The 15,075-nt window shown below is 44.8% G+C and overlaps 1 protein-coding gene across 3 annotated transcripts in view; it reads left to right on the top strand.

The window, feature by feature from the left end:
* The window catches only part of LOC122348964 (hemicentin-1-like), a 46,970-nt gene that overhangs the window by 16,175 nt on the left and 15,720 nt on the right, over positions 1 to 15,075 (top strand). The window contains exons 1-7 of one of the 3 annotated variants that reach the window (XM_043244883.1): positions 1,378 to 1,835; positions 5,811 to 6,068; positions 6,315 to 6,584; positions 6,718 to 6,975; positions 7,152 to 7,421; positions 10,112 to 10,369; positions 10,559 to 10,828. In XM_043244883.1, the coding sequence (XP_043100818.1) occupies positions 5,945 to 6,068; positions 6,315 to 6,584; positions 6,718 to 6,975; positions 7,152 to 7,421; positions 10,112 to 10,369; positions 10,559 to 10,828 (1,450 nt within the window). In that variant the 5' untranslated portion in view covers positions 1,378 to 1,835; positions 5,811 to 5,944. Of the gene's footprint in view, positions 1 to 1,377; positions 1,836 to 5,810; positions 6,069 to 6,314; positions 6,585 to 6,717; positions 6,976 to 7,151; positions 7,422 to 10,111; positions 10,370 to 10,558; positions 10,829 to 15,075 lie in introns of those variants that run through there. The other 2 variants (XM_043244882.1, XM_043244884.1) reach the window with 2 other exon arrangements.

Raw genomic sequence — 15,075 nt, 5'->3', positions numbered from 1 at the left:
GTCCATCACCGCTTGGTAGTGAAATCAATTTCCAGTAGTCATCCGTATTTTTCAGAATAGTCAGCAGGCTCTTGATGGCGTTGCTGCCCAAGATCATCTCATCAGTCTGGCCTGGAACAATCAGCACAGGTACTATCATTTTACATCCGTAGACACAGATGGACAAATCATACATTGCCGTTGGCGTGACACGATGACCACCACATCCAATAATCACAACATCATCGGCAAAACTCTTTGACAATGTAGAAGCACTTGCTAGCAGCTTAGCTTCAGCTGCCTCACTGAGAGTGCACGCCATTGAGCCACTGTCGAGTAATGCAGTGAAAGACGGACCATTTTCCACAGATACAGCAGTGTAGAATAACGAATCGGCTCTAGGAACTCGTTGTATCCCTTGAAATACAGCTGTTTTCTCAGGTGAGACACTGGATTTGTTCTTCTCAAAAATAGACTCATAATCTTGTGTGGCAAACATTGGAGGATTATCAGTTTGGTCTGCACTAACCTCCTTTACGCACAGACCTGTCAGTTTTCCTGATGAGGCTGAGGTGACCGTCTCCACCTAGGGCAGGACCGTCTGGAATGACCTGGTGACTGACACTGAAAGCATAGCCGATGCTCACGACAATGAGTTAAGGCAGAGTGGGAAAGCGTCGTCGCAGATAGAACATGGCAAGGCATCAAAACCTTCAATCCTAGGAAGTCTGCTGTAAGGCTGCTGTTTAGGACGGGACTGAGTTCTGTTAGTATTGGTTAGCAGGACCTTTTCAAGCATGTCGATGACCTTTTCAAGAGCAGATAAATCTGGACTTTTCTGTTGTTCGCACATTGAAGGAGCAGGCGCTGGAACTGAATTAACATCAATCTTGTTAACCGAAACTCTTTCACTGTGGCTGCGATGCACTGTACTGGTGGCTTTGAACGATAAGTCAGATTGATAGTCATTAAGGACGGCCTGAACTTCATGGGCAGACCACTTGTCAATCGGCTTGGATCTGAAGGTCAAGGCTAAGTCTTTACTTGGGCAGTGTCTGATAAACATGTGAACTATTTCCACATGGGGCTTGTCAAGTGTTTTACCTTGCTCTCGCAGGCATTCAGAGGCAACATCCGCTGCTTTGTTGAGTCTCAACCAGTAGTCGTATGGGTTTTCATCCTCTTCAGGTAAGGTAGTATAAAAGTCGGCAAGAGGAACTGGAGAGTAATGATTAGAGCTGAAATGTTTGCGAAGCAGGCTGTAAACGGAATTTGGGCAGACAGCAATTGCAGAATCACAATTTCTGATCCAGAACTTGACTACATCTTTTGCTTTACCACGAAGGTGTACTAGGATTTCTTCCACATGTTCATCAGCACTCATACTGCTCTTCTTTTTAACAAATGTCTTCATGAGATCCTCCCACTCCTCAATTACAATCGAGTCAGAGCTATCCCCTCTGAAGGAAGGCGGCTCCTTGACTTTCCTGTGCTGAATCACTTGGTTTTGAGACACATTTAACATGCTTGAAGGTTGAGTAGTCCTATCATCAGTGTGCTGTTTACTTGGTGTGTCAGTGTCTAAGCTATAAGGACTGAGATGAGACATAATGTTGTCTGCTAATTGTTGGCCAATCTGATGAACAATTGAAGTCATCTGCCCTAACATGTCATGCACGCTATCACTGTTAGGTGTTGAAGCGCAGGCTGCTCTGTGATTGACATCTGACTGTGTGTCATCATACTCTCTGCCAGGCCTACAACTATCGTTAGCACTGGGACTGTTCATTGAAAGGGAATTGGAAACCCTAAAACCCCTCTACCTCTGCCTACTGGACCAGGAGTACATTGGTCAGGTAAAAACCGTTTACTATTACTCATCATAGGCAGCAAAAGTTTTCAAAAAAAAAAAAAAAAAGTACATACACATGCAAAAATTAATTCAATATAGATGAGCAGAGCAAGAAGCCGAAAAAGGATAAAGCGAGTGAGTCCCTTGATTTCGAAAGGCTGTGGACTGATGATGAACTGTTCCAACGATGATGAATGCTTAAAGTCCGTAAGAGTCAACACGGTGATCACGCTCAGCTTGCTTGAAGACACGACCCACGGCAACACAGCGGCATCACAACTTCACGGCACCAATGTGACGGTCTTGCCTGGGCGGCCTCTGCAATGCTTTGTGAACTCTGCACAATGGAGACAGTGTGTATAAATAGGGTTTCGACGTTCGTTGAGAATAAACCATTCCACAGCAATGCTTCGTTAACTCTGCTCTGTTTATTTGAAAACAGCTCTTTCAATTCTGTTTCTTGAATTCTTTTTAACTTTGTGATCGTATAGTGTTTGTTTTAGATGTTAACAATTTCTTTATACGTGACACATTTTCAATTACTTATAAAGCACATGAGTAGAGATCCTAAATATAATACAGAGCAATACAATTAAACCGTATTATAAGTGAAACATCCCCACCTAGCGGAGAATTTGAGCAACACATTTTGAATCAAATAATTTAACAACTTTTAACAACATATTCAACAACATACCTGCACAATGGAGACAGTGTGTATAAATAGGGTTTTCGACGTTCGTTGAGAATAAACCATTCTACATAAAACACAACACACAAACAGATTACAATCGGCCTCGTAATATAATCTCGTTATAACTCGACATCAAGCAACACACTCGACGCCAAACATAACTTAACAGAGTCTCAACATGTTCATTGAGAGATAACGTCACTATAAAGCAAATATTTGTGTGATTTGAACACTTATTAATGGTAATTCTCAGACCGCGACACACGTGCAACTTACCCACAGCAATGCTTCGTTAACTCTGCTGTGGGCGGTCCCTACTCCACACGCTAAATTACATCCTGCACCGGGTAGATGGCGCTGTCCCCATTTATGCAGTGATTTTACATTTGCACTCCGTTACAAATGCAGGGTGTTTTGCGGGTGAGACGGGTACAGTAAATGTCCTGGAGGGATGCAAGAGGGACCCCAACAATCTTCTCAGCTGCTCTCACCATACCACACAGTAATGCAGCTGGGCAGGATGCACATGATGGGGGCTGGGGCTTTGGCTCTAAGTTTGCAGAGGAAGTAGAGACGATGCTGTGCTTTCCTGGCCAGTGCTGTGGTGTTGATAGTCCAGGAGAGATCCCCTGTGATGTGAACACCTAGGAACTTAGTGCTGCTCACTCTCTCCATCATTGATTATTAATGGTCAGAGTAGCATGCTAAGTGTTTACTCTCCTGAAATCAACAACCATCTTCTTCATCTTCTCCACGTTCAGAATAAGATTGTTGTCTCTGCACCACCCGGCCAGACAACTCACCTCGCTCCTGTAGTTTGCATCACCTCTGCTACTCATGAGACCCACTACAGTCGTGTCGTCTGAAAACTTAATGAAAAGGTTGGAGCTGTGTGATGGAGTTCAGTTGTGGGTCAACAGGGTAAAGAGGAGGGGGCTCAGCACATATACTTGAGAGGCTCCAGTGTTAAGTCTGATGGTGCTGGATGTGTTACTGCCGACCCGTACTGCCTGATGTCTCCCGGTCAGGAAGTCCAGCAGCTAGTTGCACAGCGAAATGTTAAGCCCCAGCTGAACCAGTTTGTAAATGACCTTTTGTGGGATGATCATTTTAAATGCTGAAGTGAAGTATATAAACAGCATTCTGACATATGGATCTTTTTTTGTCTAGATATGTGAGTGCTGAGTGGAGGGCAGTGGTAATGGCATCATCAGTTGAGTGGTTGAATTGATATGCAAATTGAAAGGGGTCCAGAGTGGGGGGAGGGCAGACTTCATATAATGCATGACTAAGCTGTTAAAAGCACTTCATGAGAATAGGGGTAAGTGCAACTGCATGGTAGTCATTGAATCAGGATGGAGATTACTTTTTCAAGACTTAAATGATGGTTGTAGCTTTGAGGCTTGTGGGGACAACCGACTGACTAAGTGCGGTGTTAAAAATGTCTGTGAAGACATCAGTGAGTTCCGATGCACAGTCTCTAAAAACATGCCCAGGAACGATATCAGGACCAGGAGCTTTGTGTGCGTTCATCCTGCTGAAGGATCTTCTCACACTGTCCATGGATAAGCATCTTTCACGGTACCTAAAACCCAAGACTGGTGCAAACAAGGGGTTGGAATCTTCAGGCATGTCACGCTCTGATCCAAATTCTGATTCTGGGAGTCACAATCCAATTCCAAAATGATTCTTGATCTACATTTTTTTCCCCAATTAATTCTTCTGCTCAGCTACACGTGACTACACCAAATAAAAAGATCTTAAAAAAAAAAAACACCATATGACCCTTTTAAAAATATTATTTGAAACCTTGATGGATTTTCATCTATAAATCAGTATAAACAAAATATGGGTCCGTGCTATGCTGATCAGTCACATGCTGCTATCTGAGGGAAACAAGAGATAAACATTACTCTCAGCTCTTCTGGAGGCATTGCTCACTGACTGGTGTGCCTTGCATGGTTTAATAAAGCCTGTCTCTGATAAGTTGCAGCTGTGACCGATCAGCCTGTGATGGTGCTCCTCGTTGATTTCCAGAGCGATGCTGATTGACTCTTTGGACGCTTGTCACACTCCCTCCCTATGCGTCGTCCTTGTCCTGTAATGAGATGTGATAGTAGGGGAGAAATAGGGGGTGGGTTGGGAGTGCCAGCCAAAGAGGAGTTCAAAGGAGGTGAAACCAGTTGAGGCCTGGGGGACCTCCCAAACAGTACATAGGGCAGCATCAGGTCTCAGTCCCTTCTATCCTCCGGAACCACTCGCCTCAGCATTTGTTTAAGTGTCTGGTTGAAGCGTTCCATGAGCCCGTCAGTCTGGGGATGGTATACTGTGGTCCTCCACTGATTCACCAGCAGCAGCTGGCAGTGGACAGCCATTAACCTGGATATGAAGGAGGTACCCCGTTTCATCAGATGCAGACACAGCTAAACGGCTTTCGTGGTAGCTTTTTTGACGCAAATCGGGGACCAACAGGTTGTCTTCTTTCTGCTCTTTCATGATGGAACCCAAAACACATCATAGCATAGGTTAGAATTTTGAGAGGGGGACTCACCATCTCTTCCGCTATCTTCTCTCTTCCGAGGCCAGCAGGGTAGGCCATTGTTGTAATCCTAGTGCTGGCCTCTGTTGTTGTCGGCTCCCTCTTGGGCTGGCAGGCTGCGTGGCATCGGACAGCATATGATAAAACCCCGGACAGTCTCTTTAGATCAACATCGGCACAGACAGATCTTTCAATATCCCACCTCCGTGGATCAGGTGCCAGCGACAGGCGAGATGCTCTCCCTCTGGGCGGGCACTTGTCGGGTGTCCCCATGCACATATGTAATGGGAATATAAAATTTATGTGGAGCGAGGACGTTTGGCCAGACCAGGCTCATTGCGCTGCCAGAATCGAGGAGGGCACGGAGCGGTTTTTTATTTACTTTCACTTCAGCCTCCGGGGCTCTGGTTGATGGGTCGCAATGTACAATGTAGCCTGCCAGCCATGTCCTTGCAGCAAGCGTGCAGTCCTCAGTGGGAGACATACGTTACTCTCAGCTCTCCTGGAGGCATTGCTCACCAACTGATGTGCCTGATGTGGTTTATAAAACCAGTCTCTGATGAGGTGCAGCTGTAACCGATCATTATCATGGATGCGGCCAGGTGCTCCTAGATGATTTCCAGGGCGACGCTGATTGACTCTCGATGCACTCATCACAATATATACATAGAAATAAAAACAAAAGGCTACCAATATGTCAAATAACACATAAATGAAGTTAACACTACATCACTCTTCACTTCCAGATAAACTTCAGCCAACTCTGACTGTAATTCCTGAGAGTTCAGTGTTCATTGGAGACACAGTTACTCTGAGCTGTGATGTGGGACAGTTAACTGGATGGACAATTCATTGGATCAAAGACTCAAACGGCGACTCCATGAGTGATGCAACTAAAACAATCAAGTCTGTGCGAGTCTCTGATGGAGGAAGATACTGGTGCAGAGCCAAACAAGGAAACTACTACAGCCAGTACAGTAATGCAGCTGAGATAACAGTTAAAGGTCAGCACTCTTTTACTTTAATTTTTCAGTGGAAGACTGTGTGTTTTCTATAATCATGAAAACTACTGTTATACATCAACAATGCACTTTCATGTGTATATATACACATACACACATATATATGCATATTTATATACTTATAAATACATATACATAGATATACGCATATCACAGCAATAAATTATATTTTAAAATAAATTAAAATGACACATGAAGTGTGTGTTTTTGTTTTGTTTTTTTTCACAGAGAGACCCAAACCTGTAGTTGGTATTGATCCTGATAGACATGTGTTCAGAGGAGAGACGGTCACTCTCACATGTGACATACAGCAGACAGGAGACTGGGAGTATACCTGGAATAAAGACAACAAACAAGATTATATCATAGGACAAGACCAGAAATATATAATAACATCTGTGGATTGGTTTCATAGTGGTGTGTACAGCTGTAGAGGAACTCAGTCAGAAGCACCAACATACTCTCAGATGAGTGATGGAGTTACACTGACAGTATCAGGTGAGAGCTTCAGTCTTAGTAGTAACTGAGAAGTGTTAAATAAGAGATGTTATCTATAAAAACAAATAAAAAAATAAATATATGAATGAATTTTATAATATGAACAATAACAGCGATTACTGATCACTTCCAGATAAACTTCAGCCGACTCTGACTGTAAATCCTCAGAGGTCAGTGTTCACTGGAGACACAGTTACTCTGAGTTGTGATGTGGGACAGTTAACTGGATGGACTATTCACTGGATCAAAGACTCAAACACTGACTGCACAGGTGATGCAACTAAAACAATCAAGTCTGTGAGAGTCTCTGATGGAGGAAGATACCAGTGTAGAGCACAACGAGGAATCTACTACGGCAAGTACAGCAATGCGGTTGATATAACAGTAAGAGGTCAGCGCTTTTTTATGTTCTGAATTTTTTTTTAAATAAAAGATAATGTGTTTGCTGTGAACGTGACAATAACTGTCTTACGTTAACAATTCTGTCACTTGAGTTAAACATCAAATAATGATAACAGTTTAATTTGTTTCACAAAACACATGAAGTGTTGCTTGCTCATTTTACAGAGAGACCCAAACCTGTAGTTGGTGTTGATCCTGATAGACATGTGTTCAGAGGAGAGACGGTCACTCTCACATGTGACATACAGCAGACAGGAGACTGGAAGTACAGCTGGAATAAAGACAACACACACTATTGCACCATAGGACAAGATCAGAAATATATAATCACATCTGTGGATTGGTCTCATAGTGGTGTGTACAGCTGTAGAGGAACTCAGTCAGAAGCACCAGCATACTCTCAGATGAGTGATGGAGTTACACTGACAGTATCAGGTGAGAGCTTCAGTCTCAACATTGAGTTTTAATGTGCAGAATATGTTTTAAAATAGACTACAATATCACATGCATGCAAACAGAGAAAAGTAAAAAAAGTTTTCTTATTTTAGTAGAAAATGAGACATAGTATATTACATAGATTTTAAAAGAGATTTCTTGTCTGCATTAATGATCTCACTGAAGCTCCAATAGTAACTGCTTAGCCTTTTAACAATACTCTCAACCGGTAGTGTAGTGGAGGGTATACCTGCATATACCCTCCTCTACACTGCTGGTCGAAAGCATTAGTGAATAAACTTCGTTACCAGTCGGCTTTGCATATACTCATTCAAAATCATGACAGTCCACCACATGAATCACTAATTCAATCGCATGTGAATACATGCAAATATTCCGTAAAATCACCCAGTGAAGATGGTCAGGACCATGGTAGCAGCTTCCATTGAAGTATGATTAGAGGATGCTGAGCGACCGAGATGCCTTAACCTGTTCATGTGACTGCAAATTTAACATTGATTTAATGCTAATATTTTGTTGACAATTTCTGCTCAATTTGGTTAGCCTTTAAAAACGATTTCCAAATAAAGATTACAGCAGAACAGCCACGCATCTCCGAGAAGCACACTTAATTTATAATTTTAGTGACTGATTCAATAACCCATTCATAACAACTGCCGCTTGCTTCATTCTTGAAGGAATTATCCTGTGACCCATCACCAGAGCCTGATCTGTGCCCACGAGTGTGGGCAGAACGCCTGCAAATCGTGGCGGAGGCAATCCAACCTGGATTCTGTAACCTCTTTCTTCAGTGACCCAACAAAAAATATTTGTCAGTAGTTTCCATGTTGCAAAATGATCTACTAAGGGGAATCAATCTCTTAAGATTGGCTCAGGCGGCAAAAGAGGGACTAGCCGGTTGTTGTGTCACAATGCACCAACAGAAGGTGCCACGACTAGTTCCTTGCGCAAGCCCAATGACAAGCTTCCCAGTCCTGCTACGATATTGGGCAGGGGAGACTGAGAGTAAGGCTCACTGAAGATGACTGTCTGGGCTTCTTTTGCGAGGCCCTCTTCGTCTGAAGTACAACCCTCAGATCCTGCTTCGACTTAGAGGGCCTCACAGCAGAGCGTTGCCGACTCCCCTGATGTTTGCGTTAGGAAGTGACTCGGGCAGCAGCACTCTGCTTCTGTGTCTTCCTGTATGAGGAATGGGCACTTGTGTGAGGCTGTTCCCGGCCAGCAGCCTCACGAGCTGGAGAATGGCTCACCTTAATCCAGCTCTTTCAACAGGTCGGCTTGGTACACCTGTAACACTGCTATAGTGTGCAGACACACACCAGCCTGACCTGCTGTCGAGTACTCCCTGCCCACCAGCGCTGAGGATCGCTAGCAAAGGATCCTTCCTTGAAGAGATCCTTCCAGGAGCAAAGCATATGCAGCGGCAAAAGCTTGCAATGTGGGCAGTCAGCTGCCTCAAGAGCTGACCTCTGCATGCTTCGTTCCTAAGCAAAAGCTATGTGTGTCCTTGAGCAAGATGTAACATTTGCACAGAGGAACACACAAGCCATAGCGTGTCTATCTTTTTACATGTATGCTTAGATGTATTCTTTCTTTTCTTTTTTTATTTTGTGGGAGACACATTTTAGACACACACAGAGCGCTTTTGCTGAATGACAGAAAGCTGGAGTCAGCAGCATTCCACACACTTTTATGCTTCCTGGCCAATGAGTTTACCCACCATTTCATTGGTTTTATGTTACACACAATTCAGAGCCTTCACACTGGAAGGTGTTCCCCATAGCACCGTCGACGCAGCCAAAGTTCCTGAAGAGGAACCAAGCATTTATCTTCTTGTCTGTCTTTGGGAAAGAAGACATCTCTCACTGCCAAACTTATTTCTCAATACCACTCAGGCTGTCAGGCAAATCAGGGAGACCAAGTACTCCCTGTTGAGCGTGAATTCACCAATTATAAGTTAATCTTGGATCGATATTTTTGTTGGAACCACATTCCAATCAACCAATCAAATTTGAGAGATATTTTTACAGGAAATATGTGTTTTAGGCTTATGATCAAGGTTAGGTGCTTCTACACCCTTTCCCACTGATTTTAGGCATAAATTCTGGCAAGGTTTAGGGGTAGGGATTGGAATAAGTCTATATTTTTGGCCTCATCTGAAGTGTCCCTCATGCTAACCTTTTTTGTTCCTGGATAAAAGACGTGCCCCTTCCATGCTCAATATATATGTCGCAGCTATCTCAGCAAACCATTTTCTCCAAGCTAGCCACTTGATGCTGCATCCTCCTCATCCTCAGATGGTGCCATCTAGAGACTTGACAACAGATTTTTAAGCTGCTTAGTTCAGCTAACTTGGTGCCCATATGCATTTAAAATGCCCTTCTTCTAGCTCTGGCATCGTTTAAGCAAGTGGGCAACGTAATGTCAGTCAGCACTTCATGTCTTGAGTTCAGACCTAACAAAAATAAAGACATGACTTTCACTCATTTCATCATTTTCAAGCTTAAAATAAGCAAGCTTTTTATTTTGCTAGCTGCCGATTGACGAGCATCAGTAAATGAAATGCCATAGTTTTGTATTGTACTTGGAAAATGGTAGGGGACATGTTTACTAATTTGTGTATAACACCTGAAAGTGAACTCAACACTGCATCACTGTTTCATTTACAGATAAACCTCAGCCAACTTTGACTATAAATCCTCAGAGTTTGATGTTCACTGGAGACACAGTTAGTCTGAGTTGTGATGTGGGACAGTTAACTGGATGGAAATTTTTCTGGACAAAAGATTTAAACTTTGAAACCATGGGTGATGCAACTAAAATGATCAAGTCTCTGAGCATATCTGATGGAGGAAAATACTGGTGCAGAGCAAAACGAGGAAACTACGACAGCGAATACAGTAATGCAGTTGAGATAATAGTAAAAGGTTGGTACTCTAATATTTGATATGCATTGTATAATAAAAGATAACATGATGTATTTGTTTTGAACATAATTAACATAACATAACAATTACTGTCATACATTAAAAACTGTTACTTCAGTTAAACTGCCAATATTGAAATTTTGGTTTAAGAACATTTCAAGCACATATGATTTTTTGCTCTTTTCACAGAGAGACCAAAACCTGTAGTTGGTGTCAATCCTGATAGACATGTGTTTAGAGGAGAGACGGTCACTCTCATATGTGACATACAGCAGACAGGAGAGTGGGAGTACAGCTGGAATAAAGACAACACACACTATTACAGCACAGGACAAAACCAGAAATATATAATCACGTCTGTGGATTGGTCTCATAGTGGTGTGTACAGCTGTAGAGGAACTCAGTCAAAAGCACCAGCATACTCTCAGATGAGTGATGGAGTTACACTGACAGTATCAGGTGAGAGCTTCAGTCTCAACATTGAGTCTAAGTGTGCAGAATATGTTTTCAAATAGGCCATAGTATTACATGCAGACAGAGAAAAGCAAAAAAGACATTTAGTTTTAGTAATAAAATAGATGTTTTGTCTTCATTAATGATCATACTGAAGCTCTAATAGCAGCTGCTTAATCTTGTCCTTACGTTCTGTGATATATGAGGTGTTTTTTGAAAAATGTAAGGTCTCAATCTTTCACTTTAACCTTAGCATTTAAAATAAATTTAACACTTCATTATGGTCTTTTCATATTTGTCATTTACTGATCTGCAATTGGTTTGTCCTTTTTATAGTTAATTGATTATAAATCACTAGACCTGAAACTTTAAGATTATTTTTTGAAACTTTATTGGGTTTTTTTTCTAGAAATCAAAATAAGTAGTGGTTCCTCTTTAGGAACTCAAGCTGCTTTGAAGCACTTATGGAGAGACACCTTCAGTGTGACTGTGCTCTGTGTATCACATGTATAGTTAGTCCAATGGAAGGGTGAGACGTCATATGTGGATGATGTCATCAGCCAGGAAGCATAAAAGCATGCGGAGTTAAACAGTTTTTATTTTTCTGTCATTAAGCAAGTGCTCTGTGTGTGTCAGTCTTATTTGTTGTTCTCTTTCCTTTATCACACTTTATTTTAAGAGCTAGTAAAGACAACATAGGACAAACTGTGTGTTCTTCTCCTCCGGCTGAAAAAGTTTTTATGTCTGCTTAAGAGCAGACCACACAGAGTCAGCTCTCGAGGGAGCTCATATGTTTCTATCTGTGCTTTTTTCTCAAAAAAGCAACTCTCAAAAACAGAGGAAATGACAGATGACTTACATTGCTGTATAAGCACCAAACACTGATTCTTTACAAAAACTGTAAAATAGTTCTTTAAAACTGACTGGCTAATCACAATGTTATTCCAGGATCAAAATAAGATGCTGACCTAGGAACACGTAGAACATATGCAGAACAAAATCTGCATGCGTAGTGATCACACTTCTCCCGCTGTGAATACTGAGGAGTGTGTCTGTGCCTGCTCGAGGTTCTGGTCCAACTGAGGCAAAGTGGTGATTTGTGAGGAATTAAATGGGTTTATCATTGTATTTGAAGAGATACAGCCTTCTTCTCTCCTCCCTCACTCACTCTCTATGTAATAAGTACTTAGCGTTAATTCCAGAGTAAGAAACACAGTGCTCTCTCTTTGTCTGAGGAGGTTGAGGTGACAGCACGGGCTGCTTCTCATTCAGAGAGCCACTTCTCACACTCTCCATAATTTTGTCTGAGTGATGCTCCCGGGCCGTAGGCTTTTAACAGGCAGCAGGTCTATGGAATGTAATTCTTGCTTAACAGTCTTCAGCTAAAATGTCCTGAAGCTTTGGACCAGGACTTTTGGGGGCCAGCCCCCTCTGGGGAAGAGCTGTGTATATCGCATTACATGGTGCTTGTCTCTCCTCGGTACCCTCAGGAGGTCTGTCTGCCAACCCTGTCAGAATTCCTAGGCAGCGGTCTCCAGCAAGCGCTGCTCTCAGTCTTTTTTGCCAGGAAATGTAGCAGAGCTGAGAGCCACTCTGAGAACCGATCTAGCCTCTCTGGTAACACATGAGGGCAGTCTCAAGAGACTGGTTGCCTTACTACTGTCAAAAATGTTTTATTGTGGAAAGAAGCTATAGAATCCAGTAAGGTTCTCCACCTCTATATTTCAGATGGGCATTCCCACCCTGGAGGGCCCCAAGCAGGCTCTGGTTGTGGAACAGGAAGTAAACACTCTTTTCAGGGAGGAGGCCATCAATGTGGTCCCTCATCATCTAAGAGAAACGGTTTTAGAGCCAGTACTTCATAGTTCTGTTTTGATTCAATTCCAAAGAAGGATGGAGGACTGAGGGCTATTTTAGATCTCAGGCACAGTTGCTCTGAAGGCATCTCCCCATATGCGGGTATTGTTCCCTCAAGGAACCATGGTTACATACACAACCTGGAGACGTTTTCCATGCAATACAATATATATATCTTCTTCTTCTTCTGCTTATCCGGGGCCAGGTCGCGGGGGCAACAGTCTAAGCAGGGACGCCCAGACTTCCCTCTCCCCAGACACTTCCTCCAGTTCTTCCGGGGGAACACTGAGGCGCTAGAGACATAGTCCCTCCAGCGTGTCCTAGGTCTTCCCCAGGGCCTCCTCCCGGTGGGACATGCCCGGAACATCACCCTTGGGAGGTGTCCAGGAGGCATCTGGCACAGATACCCGAGCCACCTCAGCTGGCCTCTCTCGATGTGGAGAAGCAGCGGGTCTACTCCGAGCTCCTCCCGAGTGACCGAACTCCTCACCCTATCTCTAAGGGAGCACCCAGCCACCCTACGGAAGAAACTCATTTCGGCCACTTGTACCCGGGATCTCATCCTTTCGGTCATGACCCAAAGCTCATGACCATAGGTGAGAGTAGGAACGAAGATCGACCGGTAAATCGAGAGCTTCGCCTTGCGGCTCAGCTCCTTCTTCACCAAGACAGACCAGTACAGCGACCGCATTACTGCAGAAGCTACACCGATCCATCTGTCGATCTCTCGTTCCATCCTTCCCTCACTCGTGAACAAGACCCCAAGATACTTAAACTCCTCCACCTGAGGCAGGAGCTCCCCACCAACCTGAAGGGGGCAATCCACCCTTGTCCGACTGAGGACCATGGCCTCAGACTTGGAGGTGCTGATTCTCATCCCAGCCACTTCACACTCAGCTGCAAACCGCCCCAGCACACACTGTAGGTCTTGGCCTGATGCAGCCACCAGAACAACATCTTCGGGCAAAAAGCAGAGAAGCTATCCTGTGGTCACCAAACCAGACCCCCTCCGGCCCCCGGCTGCGCCTAGAAATCCTGTCCATAAAAATAATGAACAGGACCGGTGACAAAGGGCAGCCCTGTCGGAGTCCAACATGCACTGGGAACAAGTCTGACTTAATGCCGGCAACGCGAACCAAGCTCCTGCTCTGATCATACAGGGATCGGACTGCCCTTAGCAAAGGGCCCCTTACCCCATATTCCCAGAGCACCCCCCACAGGACACCACGAGGAACCCGGTCGAATGCCTTCTCCAAATCCACAAAACACATGTGGACTGGTTGGGCAAACTCCCAGGAACCCTCCAGTATCCTGAAGAGAGTATAGAGCCCAGGACAAAACCTGCATTGTTCCTCTTGAAGCTGAGGTTCAACTATCGGACGGATTCTCCTCTCCAGTACCCTGGCATAGACTTTCCCAGGGAGGCTGAAGAGTGTGATCCCCCTATAGTTGGAGCATACCCTCCGGTCCCCCTTCTTAAAAAGAAGGTCCACCACCCCGGTCTGCCAGTCCAGAGGCACTGTCCCCCATGACCACGCAATGCTGCAGAGGCGTGTCAGCCAAGACAGCCCTACAACATCCAGAGACCTGAGATACTCCGTGCGGATCTCGTCCACCCCTGGTGCCTTGCCACCGAGGAGCTTCTCAACAACCTCAGTGACCTCATCCAGGGTGATGGTTGAGTCCCCCCCCAGGTCCCCGGCCTCTGCTCCCTCAGTGGAAGACGTGTTGGCTGGATTGAGAAGGTCCTCAAAGTATTCCTTCCACCGCCCGACAATATCCCCAGTCGAAGTTAGCAGGTTCCCGCCAGCACTGTATACGGTGCTGGCAGGGCACTGCTTCCCTTTTCTGAGGCGTCGGGCGGTTTACCAGAACCTCTTTGAGGCCGTCCGATAGTCATTTTCCATGGCCTCCCCGAACTCCTCCCAGACCCAAGTTTTTGCCTGCACAACCACCCGGGCAGCGGTCCGCTTGGCCCGCCGGTACCTGTCAGCTGCCTCAGGAGTCCCACGAGCCAACCAGGCCCGATAGGACTCCTTCTTCAGCCTGACGGCATCCCTTACTTCCGGTGTCCACCATCGGGTTCGGGGGTTACCGCCACGACATGCACCAGAGACTTTACGGCCACAGCTCCGGACGGCTGCATCGACCAAAGAGGTAGAGAACATAGTCCACTCTGACTCAATGTCTCCAGCCTCCCTCGGGATCCGGTCAAAGTTCTGCCGGAGGCGGGAGTTGAAGATCTCCCTGACACGGGTCTCTGCCAAACGTTCCCAACAGACTCTCACGGTACGTTTGGGCCTACCAAGTCTGTCTTGCCTCCTCCCCCGCCATGGATCCAACTCACCACCAGGTGGTGATCAGTTGACAGCTCCGCCCCTCTCTTCACCCGAGTG

This window comes from Puntigrus tetrazona, chromosome 7, assembly GCF_018831695.1.
Source record: "Puntigrus tetrazona isolate hp1 chromosome 7, ASM1883169v1, whole genome shotgun sequence".
NCBI classification, from domain to species: domain Eukaryota; kingdom Metazoa; phylum Chordata; class Actinopteri; order Cypriniformes; family Cyprinidae; genus Puntigrus; species Puntigrus tetrazona.
The sequence above is the reverse complement of the archived record's forward strand: the minus strand, read 5'-3'. Positions and strand labels throughout refer to the sequence as shown.